Genomic DNA, 19921 nt, shown 5'->3' on the forward strand with positions numbered 1-19921 from the left:
TTTCAGGAGTTGGTTCTTCCTTCACCATGTAGGCTCTGGGAATCGAGCTTGGTTTGTCAGGTTTAGTGGCAAGTAGCTTTATCTGCCGAGCCACCTTGCCATCCCCTATACTTAAGTATGTTTTCAGAGTCCCTTGTGATGACATTTTCCCTTGGAGATTGAATCTGTTGACTCTACTACTAGCTACACCCTCAGCCCCATGTGATAGCTTTTAATTAAATTTTTTTCTCCAGACATTCCAGATCCTGAAATGTATAAACCAGCATCATAATTATATTAGAACTTGCTATTTTCCCAACAGAATGCTTAATAGGATTGGTTCCTCTTTTCTGTATATTTTGAGGATTGGTTTCTAATAGATAAGAACTAATATATGTATGTACTCATATGTATACACACACACACATACACACACATAATTGTTTGCTTTGTATCTGTGTGTTGAGGATTGAACCCCATGTCTTGCAGTGCTAGCAAGTTATCTGCCACTAAGCTACATCCCTATGCCTATATCAGTATTTTCAGCATCCTAATTTAGGTCATATCCATTACTGAGATACTTCCAGAAGTTCTTAGGTAGCTATTCCAGCTACCTTAGTAGCTTTGCCTTTCTTTGAATGTTTAAACCTTGTTTTTTGTCTGAAATGGATTATGTTAAGAACCTTAAGATATTTCCTGTCAATAAGACCTTTCCATGAGCTTTAAGGAATGTAGTAAGATAAACTTGCTGTCAAGCAAGACCATTGTGTGTGTGCTGATGTGTTGTAGCTCAGTTGATGCTTTTGTTTAAAATGTTGTTATAAAATCTCTGTTCAGCTACTGTGACAAGTTTGAAGTGCCTTGTTCTTCTCTGAAAATTACTAAAGTGATATGACATCAATGAATACCAGAGCTAGTGAGTGAAAGTACAGAAAGATTAATACTATAAACTGTTCCACAGGTGTGCAGAAAAGGGTTAATATAAAGCTTTTGTTTTTTTCTGTTTCACATATAAATGCAATGTTTCATTTTTACATGCTTGGTTTTATTTCCAGTTTATATATAATCCTTTGAACTTAGATTCTGTTTGAATCCAGAATTGTTTAATGTTGCATTGATGAAGAGTTCTGGTCTTCACCATAACTTGTGCTTTATTTTAGGCATGAAAATAAACCTCATGTCCCTAGTCCAGCACAGTTGTTAAGAAGACGATTCCAAAAGGCTAAACCAAATTTAGGAGGAGCACACCATAGAAAAGAGCAACCAGTTGTAGAAAAAGGCGCAACAGACCAGAGCACAGACCCGAAACCAGAAGACCATGAGCCGCAGAAAGGAGACGTGGACATCCAGCTTTCTCTAAAAGTGAGAGAGGAAAAAATAGTGTTGTTAGTGAGTCTTTCATGTCAGGGTCGTGAGGGAAAGCTGTGGGGAAAGAAAGTTTTTGCTTTTCTGAAAAGCCAGCTTGTACAGATTTGAAAATTGAACACCTATGACTTTTTAAATTTAGAGGCCTAGGCCAGACTGCTAAAACGTATTAATAAATATCGTTTCCATGGTAATATTATGTTTTATTTTTCTTTAAGGAGAAGACAGAGATTCTAACACCCCTGGAGGTTTCAGCAAGAAAAGATTGTATAGTTCCTGAAGCGTCAGGTTCTGCCATTCATGATGCTCAGCTGAAAGCTGTACCATCAGGAGGTGCCAGGGACGAGATTGTGGAGGACCATCCTACATCATCTTTGGGGCTTGAAGAGCAGGGTCTCAGTAAACAAATTAGGTAATATTTTATTTTGAAGACTCAGAATAGGAGATAAAAAGCACTTATTGGTTAAAGAAGTTTCACCTTAATATAGTATTCTTTATTTACAAGCCTGTTTTATTTTTATTTGAAACAATATATTGTGCATTACATCAGTAATTAGAATGCTTTTGAGTTTGGCTGTAAACAGTAATTAAGGGTACTTCCATAATTTTCAACAAAGTAGGAAGGAACCTAAGTTCTTGAAAAAGAACCCTATTTTTCTGATCTGTTTACACCCAGTAAGATAAACAAGTCCCACTGTTTGATTTCATATTCATTATTGATTGGTTCCATGTATTTTGTCTTTTAATTATTTCCAATTTTGTGTCTATCTCAATAACCATATCATGGCTATAGGGCCGGTATTAAAAACTTACTATGCAGCCTTTATAGATATATAACTAAGAATTCACTCCAAATAAGATACTAAGTAGTAGTTAATTCCTTTCTTAATTTTTTTAATATCTATCTATCTATCTATCTATCTATCTATCTATCTATCTATCTATCTATCTATCTATTGTGTATGCAATATTCTGTCTGTGTGTATGCCTGTAGGCCAGAAGAGAGCACCAGACCCCATTACAGATGGTTGTGAGCCACTATGTGGTTGCTGGGAATTGAACTCAGGACCTTTGGAAGAGCAGGCAATGCTCTTAACCTCTGAGCCATCTCTCCAGCCCCTCCTTTCTTATTTTATGACATATGTTTTACATAGAATAGGTGGGGTTAAAAATAGCTCATTAGCACATTTGTGTGGGACTTTTGAGGCTTAGGTTCAATTCTAGCATCATAAAAGGAGATGTATTTATCATCATCATCATCATCATCATCATCATCATCATCATCATCACCAGTGCTGGGAGTTGAACTTAGGGCTTCACATGTTGGGCAAGCACCCTGCCACTGAGTTGTCTTCTTAGCCCAAGATCTTTATTTTAAATGTTGGAACTGAGATTTTACTGTTAACAGTTTGGCTTTCATTGAGATTATCCTGGCACATACATGACTATGTTATTTTGGTTCAACACCCAGCAGTCCACAACTATTGAAAGAATCAAATTACTCCAGAACTGCTGCGCATCGAAGAACACCTCCCTCTCCTGCCTCTGAGTGTGAGGCAGACCACAGTGGGAAAAGAGCGCATAGAAAGATGAAATCACATGTGACCAGAGGGCGAGGACCCAAACGAATCCGAGGTAAGACTGCTAAGAAGGAACCTAGAGCTTCCAAGTCCGTGTTGGTGACTCTTCGGGCTTCTCAGGAAGAGGATGAAGAGGATGATGAGGATTTTGATTCTGACTTTGAGGAGGAAACCTGTCATCTTGCCCCAGAAGAATTAAACAAAGCACCAGTGTTTGTACCTGTTGGTCTCAGATCCCCTGAACCAGTGTCTGCTCAGATCGAAGAAACAATGGAAGAGGTAGTTTGTGTTTCGTTTTTTCAGTTTTTCCCACTTTCATCCCCTTTAATAAATGATTATTTCTTTTCTTAGTAATTGTGGTCTGAAAAGTCCTTTCTCTAAATGTTTACTGTCAAAAGTAGTTTATTTGGGACTTAATGTGACTAGCTTAAGCAAATCAGCAGAAGTGGCCTGTATGGCCATCACTCAGTTGTCATAGTCTTTCCTCTACAGGGGTTAACTATGATAGAAACTTGCTTATCTGTAAGCTGCTTAATCTACGTTTTGACTAATTTAAACAAGATTGAGCAGGTGTTTTTCTAATAACTCTGTAATAAGCTTTCTGTGTTGTGGTTGGTAGAGAAGATAGAATTAATCTCTGCTTTTCCCATCCCTTTTTTGTTTCTTATTTTTGTTTGTTTGTTTGTTTGTTTGTTTTGAGGCAGGGTCTCATGTATCTCACATTGCACATTGGCCTTCAAACTTGCTGTGTAGTCAAAAGATGACCTTGAATTTTTGATTTTCCTGTGTCCATCTTCCCATGTGTAGCCATTTGCTGCTACATCTGGTTTAAGAAAGGTTGAAGATAGAACTTACAGCTTCATGTATATGAGACAAGCACTTTACAACAGAACCATATCCTCAGTCCTTCCCTCCCTCCCTCCCTCCCTTCCTTCCCCCTTCCTCATTTTTTATAATTACTCTTCATCCAAATGAACTCCTCATCTTTCGAAACTACACACACACACACACACACACACACACACACACACACACACACACACACACACACATATACCTCCCAAGTGCTGGAATTACAGGTATGTGGTGCTGGAACCCAGTACTTTTACGTACTTGGCATGATCTTCACCAACTGAGCCACATCCCCAGTCCCTGCTTCTCTATTCTTAGTTCTTTTGAAGATAAAAATCAGAAATGGATTTGCTAGGATATATGATAATTCTGTATTTGAGGATTTTAAGCAAAAAAAAAAAAGAAAAGAAAAAAAGTTTCCCACAGTGGTTACATCGTTTTATTTTGTCACCAGCACTGTTCTCAGGTGAATTTCTCCCTATCGTTACCGCATCCACTTCCCTCCCTTTGCCCTCCTCACCCCTCCTGCCTTTCTTTCTCTTTTCCACTCCCTGACCCCTTGTTATAAGTACTTATTCTACAGCTGCAGTATGCCTCACTCTTTTTCACTAGTGATACACACCTTTAATCCCAGAAGCAGGTGGATCTCTGAGTCTAGAGAGCAAGTTCCAGGACAGCCAGGGTTACACAGAGAAACTCTATCTCCAAAAAAAAAAAAAAGAAAAAAAGAAAGAAAGAAAAGAAAGAAAGGAAAAGGACACATTCTAATGTGAGCAGGTGTGAACTAGAGTACAGTCTGCTTCCTTTCTGGCCTCACATTCCAACTCTGTAGCTTTAAAGTTTCCTGTTCTTGTTCATTTCATCGTCACTTAGTTGCTTTATTGAGCATAATATCTGAATCAGTACTTAAAATCCTTTCTGAGTCATTCGAAACAGAATCAGGAGTTTGCTAAGGTGGCGATGATAGAAAAATGATTGAAGGAATATTATGCCGCTTTTGTTCAGAAGTTACACAATGCTTGAATTTGTAAAGATACATTTGTTAATAGAAAGGAAAACTTACCTATAATTTACTTAAGATTAATAATAGCATTTTAAATGTCTAAAGGTAAATGAGTTAGTAGAATTCTTGAAATTAATTAAAAGTTCAAAGTAAGTATACTGAATATAGTTTTAGTATATGCCAAGAAAATAGCAAAGAAACATTAGTCTTGTGGAAGGACAACTGGTTAATACTGCATAGAGTTTGATCTATATCTCCCTGCTACCACTTCTACCACCACTTTGCTAGTGAAATTAACTTTCAATAATCAGGCTTTAGGATATGTTTCTGAATAATACAGAGTATCTTCTTCAGTGGCACTGTCCTTTCCCCTGTTCCAGCGATCAAAGCTAGGGCCTTGTAGACATGGACTCTGGATTATAATGAGCCTGTCATGATAAAATTTTCATAGTTGAACAGGGAACTGTCAAAATTGTATTTCCTTTAGGATGGAAAGATGACTTATCAGTTAAGATTCTTGTTGCCCAATCATGAGGACCATAGTACAGATTCCATCTTCCATGTCCAGCAAACATCTGTAACTCTAGCTCAGAGGGATCCAACATTTTCCACTGGCCTCTTCAGGCTCACAGATGTGATCATCTGTAGTGACTCCTACATGTATAAATAAAATAAATCTTTTAAAAAATTATGTTCCTTTAACCAGCTGTTAAGTGAAGAGAGTGAGTGAACCTGTTACCTTGCGTGTCGGGATTCATGTAACTGTGGGGTGAGGAGAGAGGATTGTTTCACCAGGACTGATAATAAGTCATCACTACTGTAATATTTATGGTACTATATAGTTTTGGGTATAGTTAAGGTGTTTTTCTTAAAGTATGAGTCTGTTGAGGGCAGGGACCAAGTGTATATAATTAGGATTTGTATGTCTGTGCTCATATGCTTGTATTTTTTAAACTATTACGTAAATGTTAGCAAATGGACTAAATTGAGACAAAGGGAAGGGAATGGGGAGTGAAATGCCAGCTGCTCAGCTGATTAGCTGTAGAGATTGGGCGTACTCGTTGTTGTAGACTCAGACCCCTCGGTAAAGTAATGTTTTACTTTTGCTAAGTTGTTAGTCACTAAGAATTACTGTCTTAGTTTTTTAGTTGTGTAATTGTGACGTATTCCTCCATTTTAATGTTTATTTTGGATTATTTGTGTGAAAAAAATGAGATGTTCTAATGAGTGTATTGTCTAATTAAAGTAATAACACTTGTTATGACAGCTTGAGATAGCCATGGATGTTGCAGACATAGGGTGTGTGACTGTTGTTGAACATCAGCTTTCAAACACGGATGCAACAACTCAGGATGTGCAACCAGAAGAAAATTTGCATTCTCCAGCATTTGTGAGTACCTGTGTTCATGTTTGCCTTCCCCTGTTTACCTCCCTCAGGAGTACAGAATTATTTTCATAACTGTCTTTATTTTTTCCCTCTCATGTAGGGAATTGGCTTATGAGTAGTTGGAACATATGAATTTTCATGGATTTTACTTTTGATTTTAAAACTTATTTTTGTGTTTGTTTTCTAAAGCTCTGAATATTATCATAGAATTTACTCTCACGATTCTGCGGCATAAGTCTTCATTAAGTAAACTTTCCAGCAGCTACACGGAACTAGCTGCACTGTTGTAAATGTAGAGTAGAGATGGTTTTTAAAAACCGACAAAAATTATGGTTTTTTTTTATTTTGTGTATGTGTTTTGCCTACATATGTATGTGCACCACATGTGTGCAGCCACATCAAGCAGGTTTCTCTAGTGGATCTGTGGAAGAAACCTTCTGTTTCCTTTCTTCCTGCTTTTCTGGAAGTTGCTAGTGCTTTATCATTTCTTGGCATTCTAACCCTGGCTTCCATTGCCTTCTGACTTCTTCCCATTGTTTGTGTTTGTGTCTTTTATTGATGCATTGAATTGAGGCTAATCCTGTGGTTTGTTTGAAACCAAGTACATTTATAAAGACTTTTTTCTAGGGAAGATACACTTACTGTTTCGGAAATTTGAAATTCAATTTATATGTAATTTATAATACTTTTCAATTTGAATGCTTTATATATTTTTCTTGTGTGATTGCCTTGGTTAGAGCCTCTATTGTAAATCAGCTTCTGGGCACAGTACAAGTGGATGTCCTTGATTTGGTCATAGTCTTAGGGGAAAGCAGTTGATCTTATGTCCCTAAGTAGAATGGTGGCTGTGGGATTTCTAGGATGGTCTTTATCAGGCTGAGGAAACCCCCTTCTGTCTGTGCTGGTTTGTTGTATGTTTTGTTGTGAAAGGATTTTAGACTTTGCCATGTGTAGTTTTTAGGGTTTTAATTTTTATTCATGATACAGACATATAAATATTTTTGTTACTGTATTGACAAGTTGTATTAGCAATAGTTCTTTGGTGTTGGAAAAAACTTATTTCCCTGAGATAGTTCCTCCTTGATTATCACGTATGTTTTTTTATACTTCTACATTGTTTACTAGTATTTCAAGTGTATTTATATCCATATTCATAACATATTATGAGTTTTTGTTGATGATGATGTTGGCGGCATTAGGTGCTGGAGTCTTGCTTCCCCAGGACCTATGGTGGGGAGAGAGCTGACCGCAGCTTAGAGGAAGTCTTAGCAGCTTAGCCACTGACAAAAGGGCCACTGAGCAATTATGGTTCACAGATGCTTGTTTTAGCTACCAATTTTTATAGATTTGGCTGAATAGCTGTTTCTCATTTGTTTTTGCACTTAGAACCAATTCTAGAGGTTATAAATGTTTGCTTTTTAAGTCATGTTTGGCATCTTACTGGACAGCAGGTCAGTGGAGCTCCTCATGCCCCCCTCTCTGGACAGCTGTCTCCTGTGCATCATTTATTAAAATGTGCTATACTCTAAGCCACTCAGTGTAGGAAGTTGGTGTCTTCTCCCAGATTTTAGGTTTTTTGTTTGTCTTCTTCTTCTTCTTCTTCTTCTTCTTCTTCTTCTTCTTCTTCTTCTTCTTCTTCTTCTTCTTCTTCTTCTCCTTCTCCTTCTCCTTCTCCTTCTCCTTCTCCTTCTCATTCTCATTCTTCTCCTTCTTCTTCTCCTCCTCCTCTTCCTCCTCCTCTCCGCCTCCTCCCCCCTCCTCCTCCTCTTCCTTTTTTTTTTTTCTTCCTCTTCGTCTTCTTTTTTTTTCTTTTTCCTCAAGATAGAGTTTCTCTGTAGCTTTGGAGCCTGTCCTGGAACTAACTCTTTTTTAGACCAGGCTGGCCTCGAACTCACAGAGGTCCGCCTACCTCTGCCTCCTGATTGCTGGGATTAAAGGTGTACACCTGGCCAGACTAGTTTTTATTGGGTAAAAGCTGATAGCAGATCTGACTAAGAGTTGAAAAGGGCTATGATTGTGAGCATCTAAGAATGGTTATATATATATATATATATATATATATATATATATATATATATATACATATATATATATATACATATATAGTAATGATGAGGAGACAGAAAATCATGTGAGATATAAGAGAATTTGGCCTTTATGTTTTTCTGTTCTCATTTGTGAAGCTTTATGATCAACATAAATTAAGAAAAGTAACTATTATAACTAAAAGCCTAGAAAGACTTGTACCATGTGATGGTTAAAAATAACAACAAAAGCATATCATTTGTTTGGGGTAAACACTTAGGATGTTCTTATCTTTTCTATTTTTTTAGGAAATGGTCATAGGTGAACAGACCCCAGAAGAACCAGGTAACTGTTAACAAAGAACTGATTAAAACTACTCAGCTAACTGTAGCATGGTGATTAGTAGTAGCAGCAGGTAAATAGGACAGCTTGTTAAAGTGTAGAACAATGGCATTAACCTGTCACCTTGATAGGAAGCTGGGATTCTCCAAACCTAGCTTTAGAAGCTGAGCCTAGAAGTAATGAAGTTACTTTGTGTTTCCTGTGGAGCTGCCCAGAGTTGTCTAATGTGAGGGATGTGTTTTCAAGAGCTAAGAGTCAACACTGATGGTCTGTCTATGTGACACTAGTACTGGGTGGTGGGAGGAAGGCTGTTGAAACTGGTTATAGACGAGTGTCTGAGTGAGGTCTTTCTAAGTAAGCAGACCTGTTTTAACATTGGTATATTTTCTCAAGGTCCCAGTGATGGAAGCGCGGAAGCTGCCATAACTTTGCTTACAATGGGAGACATAGTATTGCAGTCGGAGATCATCACTGAACAGGGTGATGGTAAGAGTGGAAGACAGTCTCTCTAGATGTAGTGCCAACCCTTTTGAGATGATGCAGTTGGCTTATTAAGAATAATTTGGGGCCTGGGGTTGGAGAGATGGCTTAGTAGTTAAGAATACTGGCTATTCTTTCAGAGGACTCTGGTTCAATTCCCAGTACCCACATGGCTGCTCATAATTGTCTGATTCCAGTTCCAGGGGATCTGATACCCTCACACAGACATACATGTAGGAAAAACACCAATGTACCTAAAGTAGATAAATAAATTATTTAAAATAAAAGAATAATTTGGGGCTGGAGAGATTGGCTAATCTGTTAAAAAGGCTAGGCTCGTAACTAAAAATAATAGAATAACAACAACAATAATAAAAATAATAACAAGAATAATTAGCCTGGACTTTATGGCTTTTAATCCCCAGCCATTGGGATGCAGACAGAGGTAGGCAGATCTCTGTTACTTTGCAGCGAGCCTGGTCTACATAGTGAGTTCCAGCCAAAGCTTGTTGCGGGGAGGGGGAGGGTGTGGGATTTGTATTCATGGACTAGTAGTTATCTAGTAAATCCTCAACCTGTGTACCTGTAGCTTGTAGCCATCATAAACATCATTGGCTAATGGAGGTCACTGGCCACTGATCACTGTGTAGGCATTTATTTAGCAAAGGGGTTCCAGCTTGAGATGATGATCATAACTTTGATAAATTTGTGAAGGGGTAAATAGTAGTTACTGAGATGATTTATTCTAGTTAAACTGTTCTGGTAGTGAAAGGGGCCAAAGAAAAGGCCAATCTAGATCTTTAATACATTAAGCAAACTTAAAAACTATATAGTGGTTGTTGTTTTAATTTTTATTTTGGGAGAATGGGGTATGGAACCCAGGGCCTTGGACTTGCTGGCAAGTGCTCTGTAACTGAGCTAAATCTCCTGCCCCAAAAGCTGTGATCTTTATTCATTATCTTCAACTACAGCTAACTGTATTGACTGGTAATGGATGATCTGCCATTCATTTTAGTTGTTAGACTTGTAAGTTCATAACTGATCCAGGGGATTCTCTAATTTGTGTTGTTACAGATAGGGCTTCTTTCTCAGTGGCAGAATATTATACTGGAACCTGTCACAAATTTCTAGTACATAAAGTACAATTTTCAAAAATTATTAAATGATGATGTCCATTCTTGAGATCTATGTAGAACAGTATATAGTTATTGAAAGTTTACTCTAGTACTCCAGAATTTTAGTGCTAAGAATAATATGCTTATTACAAGTCAAGTTTTTTAATGAAATGCGAGATAATGAATTTAAATTTAGATCATAATAGAATAAACTTTAATACTAAAGTTAGACAGTTATTGAATGTTGAGGAATTCATTTTATTCAGGTAGCTATTAATATTGGGTCAATTTTAATTTCCTATTTTTTTCTGCAGTAGGAGTATGTGTATTTCCTGATGTTCATTCAAAGGATAAAAGTCATGTTCCTTTTAGCCCAGATAATGTAAATCACAAAATTGTTCATGAATATCAGGAGGTTTCTTCACCTGTCATTAGTATGTTGCCTGCATCATTTGAGGAAAAGAAGATTGTATCGAAGGAACAAAGTACTAGAGAAGAAGCTGATGCCATGGGAGAAATAATGGAGAATACTCTGTCAACCAGGTTATTTTAATATTCAATTTAACAAATACAGTTAAATAGCACCATTAATTTAGTTATTAGCTTCTAGTAATGCTTGTATATAAATTTAAAGTAGACGATGCTAATTTTTCACACATTAAAGATTAACTGATACTGATATTGGTTTATTGGTTTTACATATAAAATCACAGCAATATATTTTCTGTGTCTTTGAAACTTAAGTGAAATAGGTTTATATAAATGTAGTTTGTTTTACTAACATGGTTTCTATTTTCTTAAGTGTCGTAGTAATCTAAGCACTTCATAGTTTTAGCACTCAGAAGGGGACGTCTGCCAGGTGTGGTGGCACATTTCTGCATTTAGCTTTCTGGAGGCTGGAGCAGGAGATAGCTTGAGTTTTAGGGAACTCCTTGTTGTGTTGATATTCTGTCCCAACAGACAAGCAAACAATTTCATATAATGTGCATCTGGGTGGTGGTGTGTTAGCTGTCTCAGCACTAGACATGACACCGCAAAGGGATTCTTACAAAGCTGATAACTTCTCATTCCCTTTCTTCTAGGAGCACAGCTCCTGCAGTGACCAAACATGTGGGAATGGAGAGTCATTTTATCACAGCTGAACCAAGTCCTGAGATCTTAGGGGTCTGTGGGCTTGAGGATCATCAGGAAGTTGCCAGTTTTTGTGTAACCAAAGGGACAGAAGTGGAAATTCAAAGAGGTGAGTTTAATTTTTCTCAAAGTTCCATTGACAGAAGATACTGTAGGGTGTGAGATGGCTCTGTCTGTAAAGGCACTGCCACATGAGCCTGTAGACCTGAGTTTGACCTCTGACCTTGACATGTTCACTACAGCATGTGTGACTCCTGTAATGATAAATAGTTTTAAGTTTTATTTTAAACTTTTATGTGTGTGAATATTTTGTTCACATGTATTTTGAGAGGGAGAAAGGGAGAGAGAGGGAGAACATACTGTAATCCAACCCTCTGTAGGTGAAGGCTATCCAAACAAAAAGTATTGTGTTTTATTTAGACATAGTTCATATACAGTACAATTTATCTATTTAAAGTTTATAATTCAGTGGTGTTCTGTTCACCAAACTCTGTAATTGCCACCATCAGTAGCTACTGTCCAATCTTAAGCAACCACTAATTTATATTTGTCTTTGTACATTTGCATATTCTAGACATGTTGTGTGAATAGAAACATAAAATATAGTTCAGTCTGGTGTTTTCACTTAGCATAATGTTTTTAGGATTCATTTGTGTGGTAACATATATAAAATACCTTAAAAAATTTACTATTGTGTGTGTGTGTGGAGTGGGGAATAAGTGTGGAAACTGGAAGACAATCTGTGGACTTGGTTCTTTCCTTCTGCATTTGCAGGGCGTCATATTTTCTTGATTGCCATATTTTCCTCTACTCACTGGCCCTTGTTTCTTTTGATTGCCAAGTAAGACTTCGTTGTATAAATATACCACATTCTTTTTATTTTCTGTTGGTGAGCATGTGGGATGTGTGTGCTTTTTTTCTGTAAAGGATAATGCTGCTGAAAACATCCAGGGGCATATTTTTGCGCTTCTCTTGGGCTTATACTTAACAAAGTAGAATTTCTGGGTCATGCATTAATTCTATTTTGAGCTTTTTCCCCCTCTTGTGCTAGGGGTTGAATTTAGACTTTATACATACTAAGCATTCACTCTATCACTGATCTATAGATACCCCAGCCTATGTGTTTAATATTTGATGTAACTATTAAGTTGTTTTTAAGAGGATATCAATTATTTACTGTGATTTTTATATTTTATGTGACATTTAAATTAATAAAAAAGTAATTGCGTCATTTTATATTTTTATCCTGCTCTCTATGAGAGTTTTTGTCTGTCTCTGTCACTCTCTCTCTCTCTCTCTGTCTCTGTCTCTGTCTCTTTCTCTTACACACACACACACACACACACACACACACACACACACACACGAGAATGAGAGGGTTTTGCTATGCATTCCCACGCTGTCCGGGAACTCACTGTAGCTCTGGCCTTGAACATGGAATCCTCCTTTTTCGCTCTTCCAACTGCACCGAATTTTCTTTTCTGTCTCCTTCCAGTTTTTAGCAGTGCTTGAGGTTGAACTGCAGGACTCACGTGGTAAACAAGCATTAAGGTCCTTTACGTGCATGGCTCTCCCAGGCACTGTCATTTATCTTTTCTACTTCAACTACTTGATGTGAAGCAGAACTTTATTGTAAACTAGCTAATGATACATATATTTTTTTTTTATTTTATTAAAAATTTCCGCCTCCTCCCCGTCTCCCATTTACCTCCCCCTCCGCCTTCCCCCCTCCCTCTCCTGTCCGAAGAGCGTAAGGGTTCCCTGCCCTGTGGGAACTGACTGGACTGGGACTGAAAAAGCATGGGATAAAACTGGACTCCCTGAACATGGCGGACAGTGAGGGCTGCTGAGAAGCCAAGGACAATGGCACTGGATTTTGATCCTATTGCATGTACTGGCTGGGGAGTGAGGCGGGGGGGCTAGCCTGTTTGATACATATCTTTTAAAAATTATTTTAAATTTTACTTACCGTGTTTGTATGTGTGGGCATGTGTGCCACTCTATACCTGTGGAGGACAGAGGTCAGGTTTTGGTTTTTAAGATGGTCTTATTTATTACATGATGATGTTCATGTTAACTCTTAGTTTTGTTTCTTTTTCTCCCTCCTCCTCTTGTCACTTATAGTACTACTTTTGATTTGATGCTATAATGCTATTACCATAAAAAGGGAAGTAATTGCTTTGACAGCCAGGAATGAAATATATATAGTATAGGTTTCATTAATCATATTTCCTTTTCAAAAGTCTTGGCAAATCCCATTCTTCTGCCTTGTGAATAAACTAATTTTTGGAGTATGAGAAACTTGAAGGAATCATGAATCTTTTAAGAGAGATTATTCTTATAATACAGAGATTTAGGTGTACTATTTTGAACTGTATCTTTGGTTGGTTGGTTTTGGTTTTGGTGTTTTGAGACAGGGTTTCTTTGTACCTTTGGAGCCTGCCCTGAAACTTGCTCTTGTAGACCAGACTGGCCCCGAACTCACAGAGATCCACCTGCCTCTGCCTCCCTAGTGCTGGGATTAAAGGGGTGCGACACCACCACCTGGCAATTTTGAACTGTATCTTAAATGTATTTTTCTTGTTTTTTGTTTGTTTTTAAAGACCCTGAGGAAAATGACTCCAAAGCAATAGAATTAGAAGATAAAAGCCTTGAGCCAGCAGAAACGAAGGAGCAGAACCAATTGCCATGTGTCCATGCAGTTACCAGTGTTTCTCAAGAAGCAATCCCGAGTTTAAGGTAAAAGGGCAGGAATACTGGCATTTAATTTATATTGTGCCTTAGCTTCAGCTACAGGTAATAGCTGGAAGAATTCTATTGTAGTTAACACTTAAAGCTTGAAAGTATTACATTAAATGATAATACTTAGTCTTAAAAAATAATTTCATGTTTGGTTAGCTGATTTAAAATAATGTACTGAAACAATTTCAGAAGTGAAGTCCAAGAGGAGAACTTGGAAGAGGTTCAGATGTTGGGTACTGCAGTTGCTTCATCTGAGATCGGGATCCACACACTTGATTCAGGTCAGGGTCTTCGTGAGAGTCCTCCTGAAGAGCCCATCACAGAAAACTCTAAAGGCAGCAGCATGCTCATGCTTCCTGTGCCAGAGGTAAAGGAATCTAGAGTGCAATAATGGGTAGTGTGGCTCTCTTTTTCTCCATTTAGAAAAGCAGTTATGTATTGTAAACTCTATCCTATCCAGTTCAGTAGGCCTCTTATTAATATGTAAACTCAGCCTGATCTACGTAGAGGCTCAGACTTGTAATCCAACTCTTAGGTAGAAACAGGAGTATTCCAAGTTTCAAGGCAACCTTGGCTATGTAACAAGAACTAGTTTAGTCTGAGTTACATAACAAGTCCTTATCTTAAAAACCAAAACCAAGCTGGGTGTGGTTGTGCACACATTTGATCCCAGCACTTGAGAGAGAGAGGGGGGGGGCAGGCAGGCCTCCCTGAGTCCCAGGCCACTCTGATCCACGCTGTAAGACCCTTCCTAAGTGTGTGTCATTTGACCGCTTCCACCGCTCGTTTTCTAGCACTCTTTGCTTAGCCCTTTCTGCTTCCTGCCGGCTCCTCACATCTGTGGGCAGTATGTGGTGACCCTGGCCTGTGCTGAGGGAAGAAGATCCCTGGAGCCCTGAAGCTTGAGGCTCTGTAAAAACCTGTCTCAAAGCCAGACAGTGATGGCGCACACCTTTAATCCCAGCACTTGGGAGGCAGAGGCAGGGGGATCTCTGTTTGTGCCAGCCTCAAGAGCTAGTTCCAGGATAGATAGAGAAACCCTGTCTTGAAAAACAAAACAAAAACCTGTCTTAAAACCAAATACAAAAACAGGGTGTGGTAGAACTTGTGCTGTGGTTTTGGTATCTTGACCCCTCCAAGACCATAGAGCAAGGGTTCTCAACCTTCCCAATGCTGTGTGACCCTTTAGTACAGTTGCTCTTTTTGTGGTGACACCCAAAATTTTTCATTGCTACTTCATAATTGTAGTTTTGCTATTGTCATGATTTGTAAAATAAATTTTTGATATGCGACTCCCGTGAAAGGGTCGTTCTACCGCCAGTGGTTGTGATACAAGTTATTATCCAGATTTGTCATAAAAGCTTGAGAAATTAATTTCTTATACCTTAGGTCTAGATCTCAAGAATTCATCCACAGAACAAATGTTTACTGAGATATTACATGGCTGACACCGAGTCACTGGGATACACAGCTTTGGAAACATGAGTGAATGAATGGATTGGCCTGTTTTGATAGGTGGTGTGATAGAGATTGGAATAATACTCGAGTGGTATCCTTCACTCTCAGTTTAATTTCTGGAAATGAGAGTCAGAAATTAATATTGTCTTTAAAAAGTTTCTTGGATAGAAGAGTACTTGAGTTTTGAAGTAGAGAATAAATTAGTTTGTTAAAGGGAAAGGAACATTTTAAAAATAGGTATTACACGCCTTTAATCCCAGCACTCGGGAGGCAGAGGAAGGCAGATCTTTGTAAGTTCGAAGCCAGCCTGGTCTACAAGAGCTAGTTCCAGGACAGGCTCCAAAGCTACACAGAAACCCTGTCTCAAAAAACAAACAAACGAAAAAAAAAGGTATAGAACATCATAATATGTTAAAGGAAGTAGAAAATAAGGAGTTTGTCTATAACCAACATTACGAGATTTCTGTGCTTCCCAAGTTTTTAATTTTTTAAGATCTTTTTCTTTTGAAATAATTTAAGTCTTGAGTAAAGTTATAGAAATCTTGTAAGAACTTCACATACTCTGTTTCTTTGGAGTCATTGTTAATTTCATTGTTTTGTTTGTTTGTTTTTTGATCTGGTTCTACATCATTGTGGATACTTTGTGTGAGTGTGTGAGTTTATGTTTACACACATAGGCATGCATACAAATAACCATGTTCTTGCTGAGATGTCAGAACACAGTATTTGGGAGTTTGCTTCTTTCACCATATAGGTTTTGGGGATGATGAACTCAGGTTAGTTACCTGCCGAGCCATCTCCTCAGTGATTGATGGCTGGCAAGATGGCTCAGTGGGCCACTTTCCACCACACCTTGAGACCTGAGTTTAACTAAGACCCACGCGGAGAATGGGCTCCCTCAAGTCTTCTTCTAACCTTTACAAGTGCTTGCAACATACACACCGTGAATAAGGGCTAGAGAGTTGGCTCAGCAGTTAAGAATATGTACTCTTAAGGATCCAAGTTTGATTTCTAGTACCCATGTCAGTTATCTCTGGCTTCTTAAGGTACCCGTACACATAGCATATGCTCACACATACACAGAAGTAAAAATAAAAATTTTTTTTTGTTTTAATTTAGAGAGTAATGAATGCTAATGCTCAACTATTTTCCTTCTTAGGAATTAATAGATATAATAGACTTGGTCTGTTTGAGAGTAAGTTACAAATATGAGTTGTAATCATAAATAATAGCTTTAATAAAAAAAGGTTATGTCTTACAAAGAATGTCAGTGAGTGCTGCATTCAGAATTAGTATGACCATACTGTACAATTTTAGGGCTATATCAGTAGAGATCTAGAGAATACTTTGTCATTCCTTTTGTGTGGCATAATGTCATTTTGACACATTAGTGGAAATACGTCTAATCACTTGGCTAGGATGGTATCTGTGAGATTTCTTGGTTATAAGGGGTTTTTTTTCTCCTTTATGTTAGAAATTGATCTAGTGAGACCCAGCTCTTGTTACCACTATCTTTGGTATCTATTGACGACCCTTACTTGAGTCAATTGTTGGCATTGTTTATTTCAAAAATGAAATCCTGGAGATTTTTAACATTAGAGAATTGCAATCTATATGTTGGTAGTTTGTGGAAAACAGGAGGGACCACAGTAGAGCAAGGAAAGTGGTTTATCTCCATTGCAGTATTAGCTACTAAAGGGTGGACCTCCACCCTAACACTTCAGAAATGATAGAATACTCACAGCTGACAACTTAATTGGGATATTTAAAGCTTATGTAAGTCAGTCAGATGTTCATTGACACAACCAAAAATCTTTAAAAGACTTAAAATTGTACATTCAAGATAAGCCTTTACATTGGGAGCTGCTGTCTTTTAACCATATGTCAGACTGTCAAATTTTCTCAAGCTCAGTGTCTTCAATTTTTTTTAAATGACAGAGTGTACCATCTAATACTCTAGAAGGCCAACAAGAAAATATGATCAATCCTCAAGACGTAACAGGTATGAAAACTGCTTCCAGTAAGTATCATAGATAATGTACTGTATAAATTTATTCATTTATTTTTGGGGGCAGGGTTTCTCTGTGTAGTCCTGGAGCTTGCTATGTAGACCAGGCTTGCCTCAAACTCACAAAAATACTCCTGCCTCTCCTCCTCACTTTGTCTCAGTGCTAGCATTAAAGGTGTGTTCCACTACATCTTGCTTTCATGTAACTATGGAAAAGCACAATATAGGCTTATTAATAAGCCATTGGCAATTGCAGTCATAAAATATGTGAAGTTTACCAATTTTATTAAAAATTATAAATGCTTCCCACAAAAATATCCTGTCTATAATTTTGGGGTAGGGAGTTGGAAGATGTATTTTAGTTTTTTATTTAGGCTTGGCATTTTAAGTCATGAGGCACTTTTTAGAGATGAAATAATGATTTTTGGCTACTTCTTGGTTTGGCTTTTCATTCCTGTTTTTTAACTTTGACAGTGAATCTATTTGCTAATCTACAGCAAGATGGAGAAGATGAACAAGCATTCATTTTAACTTTGGTGGAAATTCCAACTAATGCAACAGAAGGATTTACTGATGCCTCCATGCAGTTAATGCCAAGCTCTCTACTGCCAGCACCTATATTGGTCAAATCTGGAAACACAGTAGAAAGAGGTGACCACAGGTAAAAACAAAACAAAAGAACTAAACTGTTTTCCCAGGAGGAAAGACACATCATGAATCAAGTATTGAACAAGTTAACTATATACTGCCGTTTCTTTTTATAAAATCACAACTATTAATTTGTTAATGCCGCTCATTGTGCCATGTCCATGTATACATGTAGTGGTTGGACCTTGTCTTTTCTCTGTTCTATCCTCTTCCACTTCCTGTACTGCTCCTCTCTCTCTTTTTTGTCCTAAAGTCCTGCTGCTTTTGTGAGATTCTTTGTTTCTGTTTTTTGTTTGTTTGTTTCTAATGTCTACATATGAGAGAAAATGTGATTGTTTGTCTGTTTATGGATTACTTCACATAGCACAATGTTCTAGTTCTGTTCATTGTCTTGCTAGTAATAAATTTCAGTTTTCCTTTTGGTTGAATAAAAGGGGTGTGTGTGTGTGTGTGTGTGTGTGTGTGTGTGTGTGTAGTATGTGTTCAAACATTTTCTCTTATGTACTCATCTGTTGATGGGTACTTAGTCAGATGCCATAGTTTCTATAACTACCATTAATAGTATCACAAAAAGCATAGGTGTTTCTTTTTACGTGCTGACTTTATTCCTTCAGTTCTGTGTATGTGGATCATGAGGTAGATGATCCTATCTTTATAATTTTTTTCCCACTTTAAGAATTTATTAAGAGAGAGAAAGATGTGCGCAGGCCTGAGGAAGTTGGTGCAGGGAGACAGAGAGGGAGAGAGGTGGAGGGAGAGGGAGGCAGTAGTTATCTCTTCAGAAGAGGGATAGAAAGAGAAAGCCTATCTTTAGATTTTTTGAGGAACCTCCATCCTGTTTACTGTAATGGCTGCTTTGATTTTATATTCAGTGATGTATAAGGGTTTCTTCTTTTCACATCATTGCCAGCATTTTTATATTTTTTTTGTTTTGTTTAATACTAGCTATTTAGACTGGAATAAGATAGAATTTTGATATATCTGATACTGCATTATTTAGAAGTTTATTGAACAGTTGTGCTTTTGAGAATTTGAGATCAGTTGTCCATTTTTAATTTAGTTTTAATTAGTGTATTGGTTGTATAAAGAAAGGGTTTTGTTCCGACATGTCCATATTTGCATTTGTATGGGTCTGCCATTGTAGCCTGGCTTTGCTTAGCTCTCAGTCTTCTGCCTCAGCCTCCTGAGTACTGGGATTATAGGTGTTTAATACATACTGTCTTTTAAAAAATTCTGTGTGGACTGGCAACATAACAAAGCAGGTAAAGCCACTTGTTTACGAGCCTTATGACCTGAGTTTGCGCCCCAGAATCCACATGGTGGAAGAGAGAAAGAACTCTTACAAATTGTTCTCTGAACTCGGAACATATGCTGTGCACACTGTGTCTTCCCCAGCACACAAATTAGTTTTAAAGAATTATTTTTATGTTTCTGTATTAATCTTATTGCGATAAAGAGCTGCAAACAATTTCCTGCTTTTTTTGATTTCTGTAGGTTCTTTCTACTCTATCTCTTTCATTTCAGAAGCTCTATAATTTGGTTTAATTCCATTTGTTCATTGACTTTTTACTTCCCGAGCTATTGGAGCAACATGTTTATCTTGTGTTTCTAATATTTTCAAGGTTCCAAGTCTTAGGTTAAGATTTTTGATTCATTTGGAGGTGTGTGTGTGTGTGTGTGTGTGTGTGTGCGTGTGTGCGTGCGTGTGTGTGTGCGTGTGTGTGTGCGTGTGTGTGTGCACGTGTAGGATGAGACAAAGTGTCTAGTTTTTTTTGTTTGTTTGGTTTGATTTTTGAGAGTTTTTAT

At 37.7% G+C, this 19921-nt stretch overlaps 1 protein-coding gene across 1 annotated transcript in view; it reads left to right on the forward strand.

Annotated features, from left to right (window-relative positions):
* The window catches only part of Bdp1 (B double prime 1, subunit of RNA polymerase III transcription initiation factor IIIB), a 105073-nt gene that overhangs the window by 67759 nt on the left and 17393 nt on the right, over window positions 1-19921 (forward strand). The window contains exons 27-39 of the mRNA XM_042054683.1: window positions 33-115; window positions 1140-1341; window positions 1563-1756; window positions 2816-3203; window positions 6047-6169; window positions 8500-8536; window positions 8927-9019; window positions 10443-10671; window positions 11211-11368; window positions 13863-13998; window positions 14191-14368; window positions 17398-17461; window positions 17942-18128. Coding sequence (XP_041910617.1) covers window positions 33-115; window positions 1140-1341; window positions 1563-1756; window positions 2816-3203; window positions 6047-6169; window positions 8500-8536; window positions 8927-9019; window positions 10443-10671; window positions 11211-11368; window positions 13863-13998; window positions 14191-14368; window positions 17398-17461; window positions 17942-18128 — 2072 coding nt within the window. The remainder of the gene's footprint in view (window positions 1-32; window positions 116-1139; window positions 1342-1562; window positions 1757-2815; window positions 3204-6046; window positions 6170-8499; window positions 8537-8926; window positions 9020-10442; window positions 10672-11210; window positions 11369-13862; window positions 13999-14190; window positions 14369-17397; window positions 17462-17941; window positions 18129-19921) is intronic.

Source organism: Arvicola amphibius, chromosome 3, assembly GCF_903992535.2.
Source record: "Arvicola amphibius chromosome 3, mArvAmp1.2, whole genome shotgun sequence".
Taxonomy (NCBI): domain Eukaryota; kingdom Metazoa; phylum Chordata; class Mammalia; order Rodentia; family Cricetidae; genus Arvicola; species Arvicola amphibius.